The sequence below is a fragment of the Chiloscyllium plagiosum genome, chromosome 12, assembly GCF_004010195.1.
Source record: "Chiloscyllium plagiosum isolate BGI_BamShark_2017 chromosome 12, ASM401019v2, whole genome shotgun sequence".
Lineage (NCBI taxonomy): Eukaryota > Metazoa > Chordata > Chondrichthyes > Orectolobiformes > Hemiscylliidae > Chiloscyllium > Chiloscyllium plagiosum.
The window spans coordinates 24188826-24211881 of NC_057721.1; the positions used below are offsets into that span (position 1 = coordinate 24188826).

Here is a 23056-nt window from a genome sequence, read left to right on the forward strand (position 1 = left end):
TACCAAAGTGTCTGTTTCCATGCTGTATGCCTCTATGACTCAATGACCTCCAGTTTTGGATATATCTGCAGACTTACTAACCATACGTACCTGCAGGTAACGGTGCTACCTTATATGTGCCATTGACCCTCTGGGAGGTACTGTGTTTGGAAGATACTGTGTAAGGAGTCTGTGAATTTCTGCAGTGCATCTTGTAGATAGCACATGCTGTAGAGCGGGTCAATATTTATAGATGTGGTGCAGGTCAAGTGGGTTGCATTTTCCTGGACAATGTTAAGCTTCTTGAATGTTGTTGGAGCTGCACTTATCCAGGAAAGTGAAGAGTATCCCATCAGACTTGTGACTTGTAGGCTTTGGGAAGTCAGCGAGTAACCTGCTGCAAGAGTTGAGCCTCTGACCTGCTCTTGTAGCCACTGTATTTATGTGGCTATTCCAGTTCATTTTGTTTTGGGCAATAGTGACCTTCAGCATGTTCATTGGTGGGGATTCGGTGATGGTAATACCATTGATTATGAAGGATCATTGTTACGTTCTCTTTTATTGGAGATGGCCATTTCCTGGCACTTATGTGATGCAAATATCACTTGCTACTTGTCAGTCTAAGACTGGTTATTGTTCATGTCTCGCTACTTCTGGACACAGTCTGCTCCAGTAACTGAGGAGTCACAAACGGTGCTGAATGTTGTGCAATAATCATCAAACATCTCCACTTCTGACCTTATGATGGAGGGGAAGTCATTGATGAAGCAGCTGAAGATGGTGGGGCCTAGGACACTACCTTGAGAAGCTACGATCTTGTGCAGTGGTGGTGTCGTACCTCTGGACCAGAACATCCGAGTTCAAATCCCACCTGTTGAGGTGTGTCAGATGTCTCTGAAAAGGTTGTTTAAAAACATCTTCCTTGAAGAACACCTGCAGAGATGTCTTGGAACTATGGCTGAGCACCATTTAAGTACCAATTGTTGTTATTTCACTATTCCTTTTTTAATCAGGTGGGATACTCTCCAGTGGTGATGTTGCTGCAATTTATCTCCCACAGGGAAAACAAAATCTTGTACAACTAACTAACTAAATATAAACTACAGAGGCTGCTTACATGCATTTCTGTCTTCTGTGAGGGTGCTTGAACAGAAAGCAAACAGAGAAGGCACCATTCAAAAATGCTGAAAGGAACCCTCAAGAAAAAGACTGCTGTGAGAAAGAAGTTAATAATACTGTATCCAAGACAGACTAACATGGTTGAAAGACACTTACAAAATGCAAGAAACAACTGGAGTTTGTAGAATCATCAAACTGGACAAAGTAACAAGCCTGAATTGCTGTGTTACTCTCTCGGTATAAAATATTAAAAACTAGAACAAACACAAGATGAAGACAAATATGCAAGGGATGATCGATTTGGGGGGAAAATGGTTAATTTTTCTGTGTGCCCACCCAATTACTACTTGCTTATGTTGTGCACCACAAGGAGTCAATAAGATACCTGCAGCCATGAGGTGGTCTGTGTCATTATGATTAATGAAGACACAGGCTGGCTTTCCATCAGCTGAGTGCAGCAACACATGCATTTTCCTTTCTGAGCTGTGAGAGAGTATCTCTCTCTCTTTTTGCCTTAATACATTGGCATAAACTGTTCAGATTCATTAAATTGCTGAATTAAATTTATTTAATTGGGACTTAAATAAGCTATTTAATTGCCTGCTTCAACTCATTTTCACTTAATGTTTCTGCATTACACACTGTCTGGTCCATTACATTTGCTCAATTTCTTTTGCTTTTTCATGCCTGTTTCTTACTCAATCTCCTAAAACCATCAATGTCGATTGCACTTTTTTGTTTCTCAACCAGCCAGTAAACTAGCTCATAACAAAAGGATCAAACCCTTGACTTTCCTGCTCTGTATATCGCAGATTGGCAGTCGGTGATATCCAAGCTTAAAAATGTGTTGCTGGAAAAGCGCAGCAGGTCAGGCAGCATCAAAGGAACAGGAGAATCGACGTTTCGGGCATAAGCCCTAGTCCAGTAAGCCATCAACATGTTTTCTCGAATATTTTTTAAAAATTCTTGTTTATCCTGAAGGATAAATAAGCTAATTTGTCCGATTCCTTTCCACCCATGAGATTTTGAGGTTATACTAAACAGCTGGCACTCGATTTGGACTCTTACTTGATTAATGTACATTTTCTTTATGATATATATTTTATATTAACTCATACAATGATGTTTTTATTTATAGAAAGTAGTCCTAAATCAATCAACTGCTATTACCTTAAAGACTGGGGCTTTCTTAAATCAGAAAGAGAAATAGTTCAGTTATTAATTTTGACCAAAATTATTTGGGTCTGAACCTTCTGTTTGCCTATTGTGGTGCTGTAGCATTGAGGACAGACTCATTGGAGTGCGTGGCCAGTCATGTTTATCAACATTTGAGCAAACAGATGAACTATATGAATAGATGGAGAATGTACATTTGAGTGACATGTCCCCGATTCTGTAGTTGGCAGAAACCTTGGCATTTTTTTTGCCAGTCCTTGTTTGATTATCTTCATCAGCTCAGCTCATGTTAATGCTCTTACTTTTAATTTAGTCCAGCTGGATTTTCTTCTGAATAAAATTCTGGTTCTCAATTCCTGTGACCTTGCTTCTACAGTATACTGGCTTTTGAAATCCAAGTTTGCTGTAACCTAATTGTGAGACTTATTTCTTTAAGTAAATGACTGCTGATGTAATGTGCTTTACTGTTGCTATTTGACCTTTGAATGTTTTGCCAATTCCATGTGCACATATAATTGACATTATAAATTAGGAGTTATATGAAGGATAATATCATATTGGTCTTTGGGGATAATTGTGATGTACAACGGAACAGGTACAATGAAGACAACTTTTTAATGTTATTGTAATGGAAATATTGTAGCCACTGTGCTGGTATGGCTAATGTCTGGTTGAGTTTCTGGTCAATGGTAACTCCCAAGGATGACAGTTAGATTCTGTCTTGTTTAATATAATGTTTGACAGGCACTTGTTGCAATTGTTTCTTGAACCACAAAATTGCCGGTACTGAACGTATTCGCGAAGGGAGAAGCTAACCATCATCCTTTGTCATTCAGTGGCATTATCATTACTGAATCACCTGCTATCAATCAAACTAAACTGAACTGACCTATGGGAAAGTCTCAGACCCAAGGGCATAAACTCATTGTAATAGATCACCCATTTAAGACTGAGATGGGAAGAAATTTATTCTCTCAGACAGTAGTGCCACTGTGGCACTCTTTACCACAGAGGATTGTACAGGTTGGGTCAGTAAGAATTTCAAAGCTGAGACAGACAGATGTTTATATTAATAAGGGAATCAAAGCTTGTGAATGTCAGAAAGTGGAGTTCAGGATTATCAAATCAGTCATGATCTCATTGATTGCTGAAACAGACTCAACAGGCTGCTACATCTTATGGGATAGTAATTTCTAAAATGTTCAAAGACCCCACCTCAATATTTTGAGGCAGAAGTTCCAAATGGAATGCCCCTCTGAAAGAAAAAATGTCCTACTTCTGCTTTTACAACAGGACCCCTAGTTTGAAAATAGTGTCATTGATCTTCTGAAGCTCATTCAAGATCTTATACATTTAAGCCAAGTCACCTTTCACTCTTCTAAACTTTTATGTTCAGTTTACTCTCATAACAAATGATAGCATTCCATTAGCCACCTTGATCACTTGCTACCACCATTGTACCTTTTAATAGTGAGTTTTGTGGAAGAGGACAGATCACTGGTGAATCTTAACAAGTCAAGACACTTGTCTGGCATAACAGGAGACAGGAAACAATATGATAGCAATGGCTTCAATTCATATTGACAAGTTAGGCAAAATGACTTAAGGCTATCGGAGCCAAAACCATGTTTGTCTCCATCAGGATTTGGTGTTAGACTATTCAAAAGTTATCTCAATGTCAGCATAAACAGCAAGTGATAGCCAGAGCTAAGTGATCCCACAACCAACAGATCAGATCCAAGCTCTGCAGTCCTTCCACATGCAGTTGTGACTGTTGGTGGGCAATTAAACAACCCACTGGAGGAGGAGGCTCCGCAAATATCCCCATCCTCAGTGATGGAAGAACGCAGCACATCTGTGCAAAAGATAAGGCTGATGCATTCACAACAATCTTCAGTCAGAAGTGCTGAGTAGATGATCCATGTTGGGCTCCTCCAGTTGTCCCCAGCATCACAGGTACCAGTCTCCAGCCGGTTCGAATCACCCGACGTGATATCAAGAAACAGATGGAGGTACTGGATACTGCAAAAGCAATAGGCCCTGATAACATTCTGGCAATAGTACTGAAGGTATGTGCTCCAGTACTTGCTGCTCCCCTAGCCAAGTTCTTCCAGTATGGTTTGCTACTATTGAAATTTGCTGTCTTTCTCAATTCTGTTCCAACTTCAGGAAAATGCAGCAGGAAGGATTGAAGACTACTTCTTAAGTTGTTTGTACAGGCCAACAGGCCAGTAGAATAGTTTCTTAGCTCTGCTAACTGGTCAGAAGGCCTGCCCACGTTAACTTCATGTTTAATTCAATATTCTTGACTAAACAGCTATGAAGACCAGTACATTCCACTAATGGAGGGTTTGAGTTCAGTCATTTGCATTGCGAGCATGAGATCTGACCGAGGAGAGACTTTATGGCAGATACTTGAAGGAGAGAGGCTGTGAAAAAGTATGCCATGCTTCTATACTTAGGTCAGTCGCTTATTTGATTCCAGTACCATATTGTGGCACATACCTTCTTCACCAAGAGGGCCAACACCCTCTAGAGACATATCTTAGCTGTTGCTACTTTGCAGCATATAATTCTATTGGTCTTTGTACCACTTCTTGATCCTTAAACACATTCTGGAGACAAATGAGGCTGAAAGAGATTTAGCGGTGACCTTTGTGTGAATGGTTAATGTCTTATGATTGCCATTAACTTGAGGCTGAGAAGACTGCAGTATTGTGTGGAAGGTTGCTGACCTTGCTGTTGCTGGGAACTCACAACTAATGCATGGCACTGTGAAGCAGGTGAATACTTGCATTCTGGTTGACATATTAAAATGCTACATAAGAATTAACATTAATTATAACAAGGATATACACAGTGCCAAGAGGGCTTTTTATTATCCGGTCAAACAGCAACCCATTTACAACCAAAGATGATAAATTAATAGAAATTAATGTTGACAATCTATTCAGAAAATTAGCTGAACATACTGAAACTACTTTGCGAATATGGATTCCTGTATTATAAGGTGGGTGATTGAAATCAGTCCTGAAGCAAATCACTGCTTGACATTTTGGTTCTCAATCAGAAATTTGTGAGTGCTTCCATTGTAATTGAATCAATAATTATTGACCATTTTAACAAAAGAATTGTTAACAGCATTTGCAAAATGCAGCAGGCAAAGCTCAATATCAGTCCTGACTTTGTAGATGGCTAAATTAAACCTGTATTAATAGTATGGCAGAAAGTTTTCCAGATGAGCAATTAAACACCAAAATAAGAACGCAAGGCTCCTACTTGTACAAATTCAGTTCAAGCTATCTGTGACCAATAACATAAGGCAAGTTTACAATGTAAATGTACTGTGTGGTACAGCAATGCTAAAGTACAAACTCTGTATAGTTTGAAAACCAAATGACCAAGTGGAACAAACTTAAAATATGGTCATTCTTGGATATCCTGTTTAAAAAATACCTTTTTGAATTGATCCATATAAAACTAATGGAAATAAACACTCAACTGTTGGCTACTTGAATGTGTTTTTTTTAAACTGAGCTTTTGTTCCTCCATTTTACATTGCATTAGTCAAGTGAAAACCTTGTATTTGTGAGATCATTTTTGTGTCTAGTTGAAATGAGATGATCAAATAACTATGCTGTGTGATGAACGTAACAAGGGCTAATTGGGGAAAGATTTACACTTGGCTTATGAATCAAATTTGTACTTTACCTTTGAATTAAAACTTTTGATGGGTGGGTGACAGATGAGAATACTGAGATTGCTTCCTGTAAATTGTGTTTAGTCTCAATGAGATGTAAATTAGAATCCAATATATCCAGTGCATGACGAAAAGTTGAAACCATGGAAATAAGATATCTTGGAGCTCCAGAGTGGAGTAATTTAGTGGTTGACAGTTATTTACAAAAGTCATCAGCAAAGGCAATTATTAATAGAGGTCACTTTATGGGTGTATTTGATACCTGAGGACTTATTTTCATTATTATTATCAGGCTATTTGAAAGTGAAGGAGAACATAAAGTATGTACTTAAATGTTTATTTATGTAAGTAAATCGTGTAGAATGACTCCCTATTGAATCCACAGAGCAAGATTTTATTGCACATCATTGACAGTGAAGCATGTACTTTGCAATAGAACTTGTAAACATTGAGAGGCACCACAGATTCATTTGACTGAATCTTACGTTTCATTGCTTCTCAACAGAAGCCCCAGAATTTACCAGAATCTATTGGGTTTGAGACATCTTTGAAAGCACATTGTGCACCCAGACAATCACTGAGCCCAGAGCAGCCCTGCTGAGCTGCTGACATTTGCTGTGGACCTGGAACACGGAGAGATATCAGCATCCCACTTTGCAGAGATATCAGCATTCCACATTTTGTCTGACCTATCTTATGATGATATATAGTTGTATACCAGTGTATTAAATGGAGTGCAATTATTTTGCAAACGCTAAGATGGAAAACTGTTTAGGAGCTTATGCTCAGCATACATCTTCAAAAAAACAAAACCATGAATGTTACATCTATCAACCCTGATCTACATGCACGTTTGCATTAACATCGCAAAGTATGATTAACTAATTTGACCATTGTAAAGTAACAATCAACATGAGGGGACGGTCGAATTTACCTGTCTCCATCAGTGTTGTTCATGGAAGGGGTATGTACATGACTGGGAGTTGCTTGCCTGTTGCCATGTGGGAGGAGCTTAAGCATCATCAGATTATCACTAATCCGTGAGGCTGGTAAGCAAATTTACTGATGTGATAGTTTCTCAGCAAAGTCTATGCCAGATTCATACCATTCTTATCCTCCATTGCTGCTCTGAAAGAAGGTGCAATTTTCTTGTGTTAACTGTCCTCCGATTGCCAAGCCTCATAGAGCGCAGTGATCTCAATGATCTCTCTACTGACAACAGCAGCTCTTCTCTTTGATTTGTTAGCTGTGGCAGTGTCCATGAGGGTGAACCCTTTCCATGTGCCAATGATGATTAATTCCATTTTTAAGATTAACTTATGACCGTGTTTATGGAATCTGTTCCAGGTCTGGCTTGGTTGATGAAAGGGGCAAAAACAAACATTGTTAGAACATCTTTTTAACCCATTCCTAATAGGCAGCAATTAAGCAGCAAGGCCCTGAAAAGTACTGTTTATGGGCTGCCAAGTCCCTAGTTTGCTGCTTTCCAGTGAAAAACAACCTTGAGCCATCAATGTGAGGTTCACAGCTAGAGCTCCCGGTAAATGCATACTACGTGCTGCATCACTTGCCCACTGCCACTAGACATGTGATGATGGATGACAAATGAAAGATTATTGCACATGGATTATTGTCAGAGAATTTTGCACATTGTCAGCCTCAAACTCCTGACCTGATCTTTCTTGGTCCAGTGTCAGCCTCATCACACCAGTCCCAACCTAATTAACTTATGGCTCAAAATGGCTCTGAATGTGGTGGGTGACCAGAGAATCTTCTGTGTTTTGTAAACTCTGTGTGATCCACTTTAAGACCATTGGCCATTACATTGGTCTCACCTTCCAAGACTGCTAGAATCAGTGTTTGTGTGTCAGAGTAAACAAATCTCTAAGTTGCCAAGAATAAGCTTGATGGTATCCATTCTCATTCTTTGAATTGGGTTTAGCTACAATCACTTGCCACCAGCTGATGAGTTGGATGAAGGTGGGGACCCAATACAGGGTGACCTGCTCCAAAGAGTGCAGTGAGCCTACCTAACAGAGGGGTTATTCCTCCCTTGCACCATTTAAATCCTCAAATTGTATGAAATTACACGTCGAAACTCAAAAGTACATGGATGAGATTGAGGATGAAAATGAGACACAGCAGCTGGTGGAATTGAAATTTAATTAACATGTCTGGAAAATGAAACTAGTTATCAATTACAGTGAGTGATTGTTATAAAAAAAAGCTCTTTTGCTGACAAATGTTCTTTAGGGAAGGAAATTTGGAATCTTTATCTGGCGTGCTGACGTGAGCTACATGTCAGTCCTGTTCCCAGTAAAATGTGGTTGACTCTTAAATGCATGAACAGACCATTCAGTTGAAGGGCAATTAAGGATCAGCAACTAATGCTAATATTGCCAACATTCCATGAATGAAAATATAAAAACATTCTCAACACCTTCCTGAGGCTGGAGACTAGCCAACAAATCCTGTTAACATGGATGCTACTCCAGTTGTCTTCTTTGTGATCAATATGCGCCATCTTCCCAGCAAAACAATCAGGGCCTTCCTTTAACCTTTAATAGCCGTATAACACAGGGCTATTGTTAGTCAGATTTTAGAATAGGTCACATAACCCACTTTATTTTTCCCTAAATGTAAGACATTCCTAAAATACAAAGGAACAAGAACAGAAATTGCTGGAAAAGCTCAGCAGGTCTGGAGAATCTGTGAAGAGGAATCAGAGTTAACATTTTGGGTTGAGTGACCCTTCCTTAGAACTTTGCAACCTCAGAATCTTACAAAGTTCATAATAGTGTCATTTTTTTTCTGGATGGCAAACTCCCAAACATCATTACTAGGTTTGACTTTTATTATTTTAAACTTGTGTCCTGTTGTCCTATTCACAAAGCTTGGTTTCTGGATGCACCTTTTCCATTCAGGTTATGTCATGCAATTCTGCACAGACACCTTTCCTAAATTCTTTTCAAAAATGTTCTCCAGTCTTTCCTCAAAAGTTTGCATTTAGACATGAGGGAACATTCTTATTGCTCTTCTCTTCAAGACCTCCGACTGTCTTGTGTGTATTGTTGTGAGCGTACCTGATCTAATACTCAAGGTCTGACCTGACTAGAGCCCAAACAGTTTCGAATGCAGATTTATTTGTTGTGTTCTCCATTTTTATTTATATAGTTAATATTCCATTCATAATGTGGCTTGTGAATTGTACAAAATTTAAATATGCTTAAACTGTTCCTGAAGTATGAATATTGCCCATTTTACCTTTTATAATTCACTTTGTATATGTCCTTACAAAGCTCCATGTGCCATTGTCCATATACCACTGCATATTTTGTCCAAAAAAAGTTGTAATTCTCAAGTTTATGCTTCATGAAGAGCACTTCCTAATTTGAAATTATCTGTAAATTAGACCACTTGCTTTTTCTCCATTCACGTGCCTAATGTATATTTTATCACATTTAAGCTAACTTCACAGTATGAAAAACATTAAATGAACAAAAGAACTGTAACTATCAGAAAAGTTGATTTGGCTACAGTAAGGAACTAGGAGTTTTTAAAATGATTAAGCATGTAGTGACTCCAACTGCTAAGGCTTACTACAATTTTCCATGTCTGCAATGCAAAAGGTAGTTGTATTATTCAGCTAACTAATAACTTTATTTCTCCAGATTATTCCCTTGTCCTCATCAAGGCACAGACTCTTTTGTAGGGTATGGTTTAAAATAACCAGTCATTCTTGGAGTACATTGCTGAAGTGGTGGTTCACATATTAACCTATGAATAGGCACAGGTGTACAGTATTTCATGCTTTGAAATTGTTCACCATTTGATTAGATACTCACTGATCTGTACCTCATCTCCATTTGTTCATTGCATATTCAGCTCACATATCATCAGAAAAGAAGTCCATACCTAGCATATCAGCCATAAGCATTTCTATTCACCAGTACAAATGCTGTTCCCAAGAAGCTTTGAAAAGTCATCTGCTAACATTGGGGTGCTTTCTACATTATGTGGCAGCCATGCTACCTTGTTTGTAATTGATACCTCAACAAAATGACACAAAAGTTTTCATTTGTAGTGTGTCTGATCAAAGCTATCAGAAACAACTCAAAGTGTTTCTGATATAACAAATTGCTTTGGAATGTGGCAGCTTTTCTCCTCAGGCAAACTGTAATTATAAAGATGTATAAATAATTCAGAACTTGAAATGAATTGAGATTTGGGATTAATTGTAATACAAGTTGTGTGGGAAGAGTGTAGGTTGCTTTTTTCTTTCCTTTCATAAATGTCTTGAGGTCCCTATATGCAAACCTTTCAAATGTGGTTTCTTTGGTCCAACACCCTTGTTAGTTTTGTGATCTGAATCCTGCTCTATGTGTAATCGCATGTAGCATCTACCACGAAGATTGGGTTCTTCTTAAAATTTATTGATGCTTATTAAATATATATGTGGCTATGGTATCACAGATGTATATGTAATTTGGGAGTTTGTATTGAGTGATGTCACTGTAAATTATATAAATGTAATTGACTCTCTGAACATACCATACTTGTCCAATTCCATTATTCCATTATTCTGTCCGCTGAGAGAGTAAATGAAGGTGAGCTGGGTTCATTTATAGCATAATGTCACATGCAATAATGTCATGTAACTGCTTTAAGTATGTTCCCATGTGAAATCTGTGCAATAGTGCAACAGTTTGTAAGAATTGTTTGAACAAAAATAGTCTTGTGATACAGCAAATGGCTTTTGTGAACCTGATATTATACACTTCTGATATTATATGATTACTGTTAATACCTTTCAACATGGAAAATCTGCAAAGGTGACAAATTCAGAGTCTGTCTTTTCTTCCATTGCTGTTTCTGAGCACAGGGTCATGGACTTGCACTAGATTGATCCATACTTACAGGAAAGCACTGCAGTGTTTACCATGGCCTCCTGAGTGATGGCTGACCAGGGGAGATTCTTCCCACTTGCCACCTATCATCAAACACACTGTAAGGACTCCCAGATTGAAAATCACCCTGTTTCCCCATGGTTAAACATACCTTCCTGTGAGACTCGATCGTGGACCTTCTAACCCTGAACTGAGGGTGTTCCCACTGTGTCACAAGTTTCCCTATATAGAGTGACAATTCTTCTAATATCCGCCTTTTGATGCATTTGAATGTGTGTGTATTATAACATATCATTTCCAAGTAGCAAGCATGCATGCCCTTAGAGATTCATGATAAATTTAACTTAAAATGAGTTTATTTATTTTTAAATCAACTCTGACCACAAATGTGACAGCTTACCAGGATACAAAGTGGAGAAAAAGCTAAAACGTGCCAGTTAGCTCTCCAGTTAGAGTGGTATAATAAATCTACTGACTTATCTAGTGGAAAACAATTGTGTCAGTCTTCAATTTTAAACAATTCAAATTGAATAATAATAGTTTATGTACTTGCATATAGCCCTGTGTATTGTATATTTGAGTTCTGTATTATATAGGCAGTTTTAAAAGATTTTATGTAATTATCACAGCTATTAAGTTATGAATTACAAATATATAAATGCATGTTAATTCATGGATAAACCTATAAAAAATGCACTTGTCCTCTGCCCAGGAGGTTTGAGAGATCTGTGGAGAAATGGCGCACCTTCAATTATGAAATGAAAGACCTGGCGAAGTGGATGACGGAAGCAGAGCAGATCCTGACTAACATCAGGATGGATACTGAAAATATAGAGCCAGAGAAAACTAAACAGAAACTCAAGGTAATTATGCATCAAGTGCCTCCTTATTGAAATGACCACAGTTTTACATTAGAATGAGTCCTGGTTAGAAAATAAATATAAGCGTCTGCTTCCAAAGGCAATAATATTTCGTAAAGGGAAACTTTGTAAAAGAATAAAACTGTCTAGTTCACGCTTGCTGTTACCAACTTTAGGAGTCCAATAATTAAAAAAGGATCTTTATAATATTTATTTCTGGATATTTGTGCTTTCTGTTCACTTTGCAGTAAATGTTGCAACATTAGATTTGTTACCTTATACAAAAGCTTAGCAATAACTCAGATGGCTAAGGAAGAATAAATCTGTGGTTGATATCCTGATACTGATGCAACTTAAATAAGCATTGCGATTTGTGGGTAGCTCATGCTCCATTGTGTCATCTTTTACACCATTTTTTTTCCTGTATTCTTTGTGATCCTTTGACACAGAGTAATCGGTAGATTATTTACCGTTAAGTGGCAGCATATGTTGAGGTATAATTACAAGAGAATCATAAAGAAGTCTTTATGGGCTGAATTGTTTTTGGAGATTTTACATATACAAGTCTGGTGGGATGGAAGGCAATAAAAAAAATCCATTAGCTCTGCAGTAATAGAAACTGTTAAGTGTTCTGTCTTTTCCTGGATTAGTGATGCAGATCTTTATGAGCTGTGCTTGGTGACCCGTATGTAAAATTAATGAGGCGTGTGTTTTGAAGTGCAGTATGTGCCCTTATGTTTTGATCAAGAAGTAACCCGTCCTGAAATCAGAGAAGTGGAGCATACAAGAAAGAATGTCTTGCCCTTGATTGATCTATATGGACCAGAAATAAATATGTATTTAAATTAAAACAGTAGAGACGTAATATCTATTATGTGGGTCATGGACATCAAAATAGTGAGGCTAAAATACAGGAGATAATTGGATAGGAGCATGCAGATGTACTTCAGTTCTAATATTGAAGTTAGACAAGTGAAATCATTATTTTTATGTTACTTATGGCTGAGAGGCGAAGTGTGTAGCATTTTGGAGCTTTTCTTAGCTGGGGGGAGGGGGTGGGGTGCTGATACCACTGTATCACCACTGGTGAGATGCTTACATGAGCAATTTCTGTCCTACGCATTGATATGGGATCTTGAATGAGAAAAAAAAAGCAAGTTAACAGAAGTGCTTGAACGTGTATAAGTTCTAAAATATTGTGTGTATTTGTTACATCACAGCTCATAGAATCAACCAGATGGATTCTAACTACAGCCCTGCCTGCTGTGACATAACTTCCATGTCACTGTATGCAGCCCTCTAACGATAAAGGGGAATATTCTATTATGCTTTTCAATTCATGTTGGACTTCTACCTGCCCACAAACTTTGAATGGTTTCTATAACTGCACTCCTAAACCTCTCTACTGATTCATAGTTCCTTACTTCTCACCTTTAGAAAGGGCTCCGATCTACTTTTCTTGAGCATAATCTAGATGATCTCACACTTTTCTAGATTCAAGTGCAGGAGAACAATCTCTCCTTGTAACTGTAATCATTCATTCCTGGAGCCATTTCATAAATCTGTTTTATAACTTCTCTATAGACTTCACACTGTACCTGAAGTGTGTCGCCCAGAACTGAGGTCACATCAAGTGAGAACTGGAAGCATGAATTATGTGAGCCAGGGTTTAGGATTGCAGTAGGTTGCTTATTTTTCATGAAATGAAGACATATAATGATTTGCAAATGAAGAAAATGTGATGAATTTAATGTATCAGAAGATGAAAAGCATGTAATGTTTGATTAAGTTTGTAATGTTAGGGCTGCTGAATTTCAGCATTAAGGCATTAGATGTGCAGCCAGGTATGATTGTTCTGGAGCTTGTGTCAGCTGGTGTTAGGCTGCCAGTGATGAGGAAATTTGGAAATGTCAAACCATGAGGTAGGAATGCAAGGAGATAGTTTGGATTGATCTTTGAGCATTTCTTCTTTGTTTCTAAGGATGATAAAGTATCCACAGCCTGCCACTTAATGTTGTGCTTAAATTTGATACAAGAAACTATTTTGTGATATCATCCACAATCAGACAATGTTATTGTCACTGAACGACTGAGGTTCTTCCCCAACCAGTCTCTTCACTTACTTAATGAGGAATGACTGAATTAAGCAATATTGGACATATGAGTGAACAGCAGGTTGTAGTTTATTTGAAGTGCAATATTTCTAGTTTATCGTGAAGTTGGCATTCTCCATTGAAGCCTAATGTACAACCAAACATTTGGAATACCTGTACCAGTGAGTAGTTTTGTGGGTTTATTTTGTTTGTAGGTGCTTTAAGTTATGTTGTGTTATGGACTGTCATGGCAGTTTTGTTTGATTTAATCTGCTTGTTATAAATCTTTTGTAAATAATCTGTTTGAGACCTAATGAAAAGTTATTTTAGTATTGGAGTTAAGATTTTTTAGTGGCAGAGACAATATATTAAATCAAACAGTATCCTATGTATTAAGTGCTAATAGTTCAGATATGAAATGTGGAAAATATGGAAATTAGCAAACAATTGATATTCAAGTGTTACATATGGGATAAATGGGTTCATTTGCTACTCAGATTAGGCTTTTTGTTCATTTTCTGAATTACACTTACATGGGATATTCGAAGTTTGCACTTGAAAATGAATATTTTAGTTCAAATCAATTCACTGATAAAAAGCAATGTTCAAAAACTTGAAATTGATTCTACTTTGCATAGCTGTATCGAGAATAACAGTCCTGTCTCTCTCTCTCTCTGTCTGTCTCACTCTCTCTCTCTCTCTCTCTGTCTCTGTAAAAGCCTAATTTAAAGGACTTGTTACCAGCTCTGTTCTAGAGCTACTTATACCACTGCATTCATCATGTCCCACTCTGGCAAATCATTTCCATAATTGGGACACCATGGTCCTCTGCATTATGCTTTTGGAAAATTTGACCTGTAGGCAACTGAGCTAATTCTGCATCCATTGTGGTGTTTTCCAGTCTGCGTCAAATTTATTTGTGAACTTAGTTGTCTTTCTGCAGTGAATGTATTAATTTTTCACTGTTGTCCACCATGCAGTCTTGGAAATAAAGCTGAAAAGCATTCTTTCCTGGGAAAGAGAGAGATGGAGAGTGGGAGAATCAGGTTCAAGGGTTCTCTTCTCCTATTTCATATGTTCAGATGTAAAGACAATTCAGATTAATGTGAATTGTGTTTTTTTTAAGTTGGTTTATTATGTCCAAACCTTTTTTGAAACAAGGAGTTTCAGTTTATTGGAGGGAAAATGGCAGTTGAGAAAAATCGTAAGAGTGTAAGAAATAGGAACAGGAGCAGACATTCGGCCCCTTGAGCCTGATCTATCATTCAATAGAATCATGACTGATTCAGTATTCCACTTTCCTGGCCTTTCCCATTCATTCTGATTCTTCTACTGAACACCACTTTCTCTATCTCAGCCTTACATATTCACAATGACTCTGCTCCCACAGCTCTCTGTAGCAAGCAGTTCCAAAGACTCTCAACCCTCAGTGAAGAAATTCCTCTTCACGTCAGTCTTAAATTGTGATCTCTTTCTTCAGAGACCTATGGTCCTGGACTGTCCCTTGAGGGGAAACATCCACTCGGCATTTACCCTGTCCAGACACTTAAGAATCTTATATGTTTCAATGACATCACCTCTCATTCTTCTAAATTCCAATGAGTAGACACTCAACCTGTTTAATCTTTGCTCATCAGGCAATCCCTCCATACCCTTGATCATCCTCATGAACTTCCCTGAACTGTTTCTGATGAAATTACACCTTTTCCTTAATAAGAGGACCAAAACAGCTTGAAGTACTCCGCATGTGGTCTCATCATTTCAGTGATTTTTTTATAGCAGAAGACTATTGCCAATAATTCTGGTCCTTAGTGTCCCACCACAGCCTGTTAGTGTGTATTGTGTATTTTTTTGTAGCTTGTAAGCTGCATTTGCTATTTTGAGGTATGCTGTCTACATCTTGGTGAATTGATTGAAGAAAGCCCCTTTGCTGACTTGCTGGGGATAAAATCCAATGTATCTTGAGAGCCATCAAATTGTATCAATTCACAGAACTAACCGCCAATCAATACAATTTGCTTTCAAGTGTGCCTTCTGTGAAGTTTCTGCAGAATAGAAATGATTCTTGGACCCTCCTGATTGAGGGAGAAGGAATGTAGTTGCTGTAGATGTTACACAGGTGAAATTAGAATTGAAAAGAATGGTTTAAAGGCAAATATGGTCCCCAACTCTGACTGCATATATTCCAGGAGACATCGATGGAAGTAATAGAATGGAGAGCCAGTGATGTGGTGCGAGTGGGTGAAACTCAGCAAAGAGGATAGAAATCAAGGCTGAGATAAACTATGGAATGAATGTAACCAACACAGACTTGTTTAATTACGCTGATACGTAGTAAGAGGTAATGAACCTGACTCCATTAAATTCTGCCTGAGCAGCTCCAGTTACTCCCAGGAACATAAATCCATAAAATGTGACAGTCTATCCATTTCAATCCAAGACCAATTAAAAACAATGGTAAAACTAATTTATCTGATACTAGCTTCCAGCCAGTCTTAGGCAAGCCTAACCTTGTTTCACAGCCGGTAGCCTTTCTCCAGCTTTTCAGACTGAATGAGCATTATCCACACTGATGGTCTGTAGGCTGTTCAGCTATCTCCATTATGTGGCCACTCCTGATGCCTGCTCAGGCATTTCAGTGGTTGGGGGTGTGGACTCTAGACATAGGATGGGTCAAGTACTTTTTGAACATGAAGTGTAATTTGCTGCTGTTATGTCATTGATGTTTGAAAGGTCAGGTTGTACCTCATCTCGATTTCTGTCTCAAAATCAGATTTGCATTTCTGGAGAGTCACTTAGAGAGAAAAAAAACAGCCAAACATCAATGAAACACACCAGTCTGAATTGTCTTGCATATTTCAAAATGGAGCTCCAAGTATATTTCTAGCTAACAGTGGTCTCTTACTGTTTTTTTTCCCCTCTGGCAGGTAGAACCCTGGTGAACCCTGTGCTCAGCTAGGCACTGTTGCAGGAGACTGACATGTTCCTGCAATGGGTTCTTTTGACTGCCCAAAGATAGAGGCCATTTCCAATGAACTCCCAGCCATTCCAGGAGTATTGGTGACCCTCATGACAAATTGCAATCAAACTGTCAAAATTACTGAGTTATTATATTCTTTGAAATAATTGGTTAATTGTTGTGCCAGGTTGCAGAGGGCAAAAACATTGGCATCAGTCTTACGAGGAATGGGTCAAATTGATTAAAGCCCAGCCAAGCTGAAGATCAAAATCCAAACCTTTTGCAGACATACTGCTGAAAGCAGACAGATCACCGTAGCGTGGATGTTATTTTTTTGTGTCCAAAAATACCTACCTTTTTCCCTACATTTCCTACACTTAAGAAAGAATGCTTGGTGAGGCTTTTTGGGACTTATCAAAGTTAAATAACATACTGGAAGTGTGCACATATTTCTTTTGTCAAATTATAAAATAAGTATTGATGGAAGTACAAAACCTCATTGTTTTCATATAATTAAAATAGGATTGTGAAAGTGATATCAGTCTTCAGTGACTAAGCTGGCAGACTGCTTTTTTTTAGATATCTACTAGGATGTGTACAGGAAATAATCCCTGACTGTTATTGCAAAAAAAAAGACTGCAAATTTGGTTTATGAAGATTTTTTTTCCAAAATATATCTTGTACATTCTTAAGTTACTGAATAAACTGCACAATGTGGAATGCATACTGTGTGTGCATAGCACTTCTGCAGTTTGTCAATTAGTACCAAGTAACTCAATATGCTCAACATCACCATATTTGATTGCTACCAAACATAAGATGTGTCATGAAGAAGATGAAGGAAGACATTGAAAGTAAAAATAAAGGTGCATCTTGAGGCCATATTGGCCAGAACAATAAGAAAAAGCATATTATGTGAAAGGAAGGAGATTGAAGAACTCTGAGATTCAGTGGGATTTGGGTGTCCTTTGCATGAATTTTAAAAAGGTGAAAATGAAAGTAGAGCAAGCAATTAGGTAAGCTCGTACGTTGTTATCATTTACCGAGGTTATGCTTCATTTACCGAGGTTAAGCGTTGGTGAGATCGCTTTAGAATATTGTGGGTAGAATTGATCACCTCATTGAATTAAGGTCTTAAATGTATTTGAAGTAATTCAGAGCATGTTTGTGATACAAATACCTGGAATAGTGGGGTTGTTTCCATGCAAAAGTTGGATGGGATTTAAAAGAGTAAGAGGGGACTTGATTCAAATATTTAAGATTCTGAGTGGTCTTGGCACGGTAGATATATTGAGGAGAATTTTAGGAGTCACTGTTTAAAAATCAGAGATCTCCCATTAAAACAGATGATATCAAGTTGTTTCGCTGAGGGTTATGAGACTTTGGAACTATCTTCCTGAAAAGGTGGTGGGAACAGTTTCATAGAGTCATCAAGGTGGACAGCATGGAGGTTCATGCCGACCAGATATCCCAACCCAATCTAGTCCCATCTGCCAGCACCTAGCCCATATCCCTCCAAACCCTTCCTATTCATATACCCATCCAAATGCCTCTTAAATGTTGCAATTGTACTAGCCTCCACCACTTCCTCTGGCAGCTCATTCCATACACGTACCATCCTCTGCATGAAACAATTGCCTCTTAGGTCTCTTTTATATATTTCCCCCTCACTTTAAACATATGTCCTCCAGTTCTTGACTCCCCCACACCAGGTTCGAGATTTTGTCTATTTATCCTATCCATGCCCCTCACAATTTTATAAATCTCTATAAAGTCACCCCTCAGCCTCTGACTATCCAGGGAAAACAGTCCTAACCTATTCAACTTCTCCCTATAGCTCAAATCCACCAACCCTGGCAACATCCTTGTAAATCTTTTTTGAACACTTTCAAGTTTCACAACATTTTTCCAATAGGAAGGAGACCAGAATTGCATGCAATATTCCAACAGTGGCCTAACCAATGTCGTGTACAGCCATAACATGACCTCCCAACTCTTCCATCAATACTCTGACCAATAAAAGGAAGCATACCAACCGCCTTCTTCATTATCTTATCTACCTGTGACTCCACTTTCAAGGAGCTATGAACCTGCACTCCAAGGTCTCTTTGTTCAGCAACACTCCCTAGGACCTTACCATTAAGTGTATAAGTTCTGCTAAGATTTGCTTTCCCAAAATGCAGCACCTCACATTTGTCTAAATTAAATTCATCTGCCACTTCTCAGCTCATTGGCCCATCTGATCAAGATCCTGTTGCAATCTGAGGTAACCTTCTTTGCTGTCCACTGCACCTCCAATTTTAGTGTCATCTGTAAACTTACTAACTTTACCTCTTAAGCTCACATACAAATCATTTAGATAAATGATTAAAAGTAGTGGACCCAGCACCGATCCTTGTGGCACTCCACTGGTCACAGGCCTCCAGTCTGAAAAACAACCCTCCACCACTATCCTCTGTCTTCTACCTTTTGAGCCAGTTCTGCATCCAAATGTCTAGATCTCCTTGTATCCCATGAGATCTAACCTTGCTTACCAGTCTCCCATGGGGAACCTTGTCGAACCCCTTACTGAAGACAATATGGATCACATCTACCGCTCTGCCCTCATGAATCCTCTTTGTTACTACTTCAAAACACTCAATCAGGTTTGTGAGACATGATTTCCCACGCACAAAGTCATGTTGACTATCTCTAATCAGTCCTTGCCTTTCCAAATACATGTACATCCTGTCCCTCAGTATTCCCTCCAGCAACTTGCCCACCACCTATGTCAGACTCATTGGTCTATTGTTCCCTGGCTTGTCCTTACCACCTTTCTTAAACAGTGGTATCACGTTAGCCAACAGTCCTTGAATATTTCCAAAGTGGAGTTGGGTAGATACTTGTTAAACAAGGGTGTGAATGGTTATCAAAGGTATGTGGATTTGAGGTTACAGCCAGATCAGCCGAGTTTATTGAAGAGTAGAGCAGGCTCGGGAGGCTGAATAGTCTGTTCCTGTTCCTATTTCTAATTCATATACAGAGGAATCTCGATTCTCCGAATACCGATTATCCGAATACCAATTATCCGAAAATCGGATTATCCGATGGAGATCTCGAGGTCCCGATGGAAACATTAAATCAACGATGTGTTTCAAACAGTGATTGTGTCTTTTGTTTACAATTATTAAAAAGGCACTGTCTCCAGATAACTGACCTCCTGTCCTCCCTCCCTCCCCACATTTTCCCTGGAGTTCTCCACAGGGTGTACCCTAACCCCCCCCCCCCATCTTGCCCACATAATCTCTCCACATTGTCCTGTCCAGGGCGAAGATGGAACCTGTCAAAAAGTTGCAGTAAGAAGTTGTGTGGGTGGCCATGGCTGCGTGTGTGTGCTATTTAGAGACTTACCCCAAAAAGGCAAATGCAGCAGTCTTATTAGTGTACAGTTCGACTGCCCCGGAGAGGGGGCGGGGGGTGCTCGCGCGCTGTGTGCTGCTGCAGTCTCCTGAATGGGGAGCAGACTTTAAAAACTCTGAACTCCAGAGGAAAGGCATTTAATCAATTAATCGAATAATCGATTATCCGAACGAAATAGTGCCCGCCCATCACATTTGGATAATCGAGATTCCCCTGTATTTGGATATAATTGTGCGAGCATGATATTGCAGCCACTGCTGGCTGTAGTTGGACCACATTGATTGGAAGTGAACACAGACTCAAGTGACCATTGTCAGCTGGGATGATTATATCCATGTATCAAATTTTGAATCCAATAAATAATCTTTAAGCTTTATTTTGGCCTTTAACCTGTGGCAAATTATTTTTACATGATTTTTAGCCAATACTAATTAGCTATGATTTAAAGCTCAAAAGATGTGGGAAATTAAATATTGTAGTTTTGAAAGCATTTCTTCTACATTATTATACCTCCTAGCCATTCTTCTTTCTCGTCGATGATACAAAAACAATGATTTTGTATATACATTGCTAATTAGACAATAAAGAGCTGGAAGCCCTTTTTGCAATGGAAGACCATAGAGGAAGATTTAAATATCTTCATTTGTAGTGCTGTTTCACAAGTAATACAGTGTTCAATATTGAAAATATTTTCATTTAACTGTGAACAATATGAAATATTGACTGATGAAGTTTAGAAGTTGTTCTTCAGACGTTTCGCCAAAGGAACAGTTTGGGGTATTACATTAACTGTTGTGCACATGTGACTTCTTATACTTTTGCTTTTTCTAATAAAAGAAAGAGTGACAGACACCATTCTAACAGAGAAGATATCAATACATCTCTATATATTGAATGCATGTATACCTTAATCTTTTGTGTGCTGGTTAATAATATGTCAGAATGGTGAGAAAACATGTTTATTTTTATCATTGTGAGTGATTTACTTTGGTTATTGGCAGATGTCTAATTAAATATAGAAAGTATGTAACCAAATTGTGTGAATATGTACGAGATTAGTATATGTGCAAAACAAATTGTTGCAATATTAAACACTGAGACAGTGACAGAGTTACAATGGGGATTGTTAGACTGTCTTGAGTTTCTATGAACTTTAATTTCCTTCTGAAATTTGCCTGTTCCATTCGAACAACTATAGTGTGTCAGCAAGTTGAAATCTTTGTTTTTTTAAAAAAAAATGCAATTCTGGCTGTTGTTCTTCTATTTGGATCATGCGATGAGCTACTGAGCCATGGAGAATCAGAGTGTCTGATTCACTTCCTGGTTCTTTTAGGCCTGGTGTCAATTATCTCGGTTCTGAACAAATTAAAATCTCACCCTTTTGGTATGATAAAAGGCACTTCTTTGTTTTAAAAAACTAGGATGAATAACTTTTCTAGATTGTAACGCATATCTAATAAACCCAAATAGACAGTGTAAGAAAAATGGTAGCTAAGTGTTAACAGGTTTGTTATGCTTTACAGTGGTATCCCACAGAAAGATAAACACAATGGATTGGAAAGCCACAAGCATGCCCCCCATCCTCCTTCCCCAAACCTAAACTTTCAGTTTATTGGTGACATGAACATTGAGTCCAAATGCAACCTGTAATCTGTTCCTCTCAATTTTGTTCTCAGAAGCTTGATTTTTAGGGTATTGTTTGGGGTTTTCTTTTCTTTATCACAACAGTGTTCTGTGGCAAAACACCACTGCCAATCTTTTTAGGAGGAAGATGCCTCTCTGGTATTGGTGTTGTTGTATTTTTGGCTTCCTCTACCTTAAATTACTCAGTCACTCTTTCAGTGAACACAGCCCGTGTTTGTAGAGTTTTGGTTTAACTGTGTCCCTTTGCCTCATGGCTTCTTCTAGATTGGTTATGGTGCCTATCTCCTTCGAAAGTCTTAAGTTAGTAAATCATCTCATGCACTAATTCATGATTGTCACATCAATCTGTATGTAGTTATATTTCATCAGCTGGAATGAATAGAAATCTCAGCTTATCACATTTGTCTCTCTGTTCAGTTTGGTCACAAAAATAATTTTGAGCAAAAAGCTTTATCAACTTTGTGACATTAATAACTGAATAAAATTGGCACTTATTATGGTGCCATCGCTGTTTGAAAAACTGAATCTTAACTACTTAATCATAGATTTTGTTATATAACTTATTCACTTATTCATTGGAATGTTTGAAAAGAAATTAATTATATCTGAAAGCATAAATTAAAAGCTGTTGAAATTTGATTCCTATCAACCATAAAACGTATATTTTGTACATCAAGGAGGTTTGCTGATAACCACCTTAACTTTAATATTGCATTCAGAGTTATAGTTACAAACATATTTGGCATGAAAAGCAATCAGTAAAAAAAAAACTTCACAAAACCTTTTTTCCCCATTCACAGTTGCTCCTGAGACGTTATAGTATGGATGCTGTGGAGAAATAAATAGAGTTAATATTTTACATTAATGACTTCTTATCAGAGATGTTGACACAGACGCTGTCTGTTCTGTTTCAGTCCGGCATTTTGTATTTTTATTTCCTGAAACATTTTCAGCTTTGAAGAAAAAGAGATTTATTGTGCTGCTTAATATGCAATCAACAGTTTCAGGAACAAAATCAAAATACTGTTGATGCTGGAAATCTGAAGAAGGGCTCATGCCCGAAACGTCGACTCTCTTTAAGCTCCTCTGTTTCAGCCACTCTCTTTCAGCTCCTCTGTTTCAGGCCTCTGTTTGTCGCCCTCTGTTTGTCGCCCTCTGTTTGTCGCCCTCTGTTTGTCGCCCTCTGTTTCAGCCCCTCTGTTTCAGCCCCTCTGTTTCAG

At 38.2% G+C, this 23056-nt stretch overlaps 1 protein-coding gene across 5 annotated transcripts in view; it reads left to right on the forward strand.

Annotated features, from left to right (window-relative positions):
• Positions 1-23056, forward strand: part of dmd (dystrophin) — a 2012228-nt gene that overhangs the window by 1163972 nt on the left and 825200 nt on the right. For all 5 annotated transcript variants that reach the window (XM_043700735.1, XM_043700733.1, XM_043700734.1 and 2 more), the window contains one exon: positions 11594-11744. In XM_043700735.1, coding sequence (XP_043556670.1) covers positions 11594-11744 — 151 coding nt within the window. The remainder of the gene's footprint in view (positions 1-11593; positions 11745-23056) is intronic.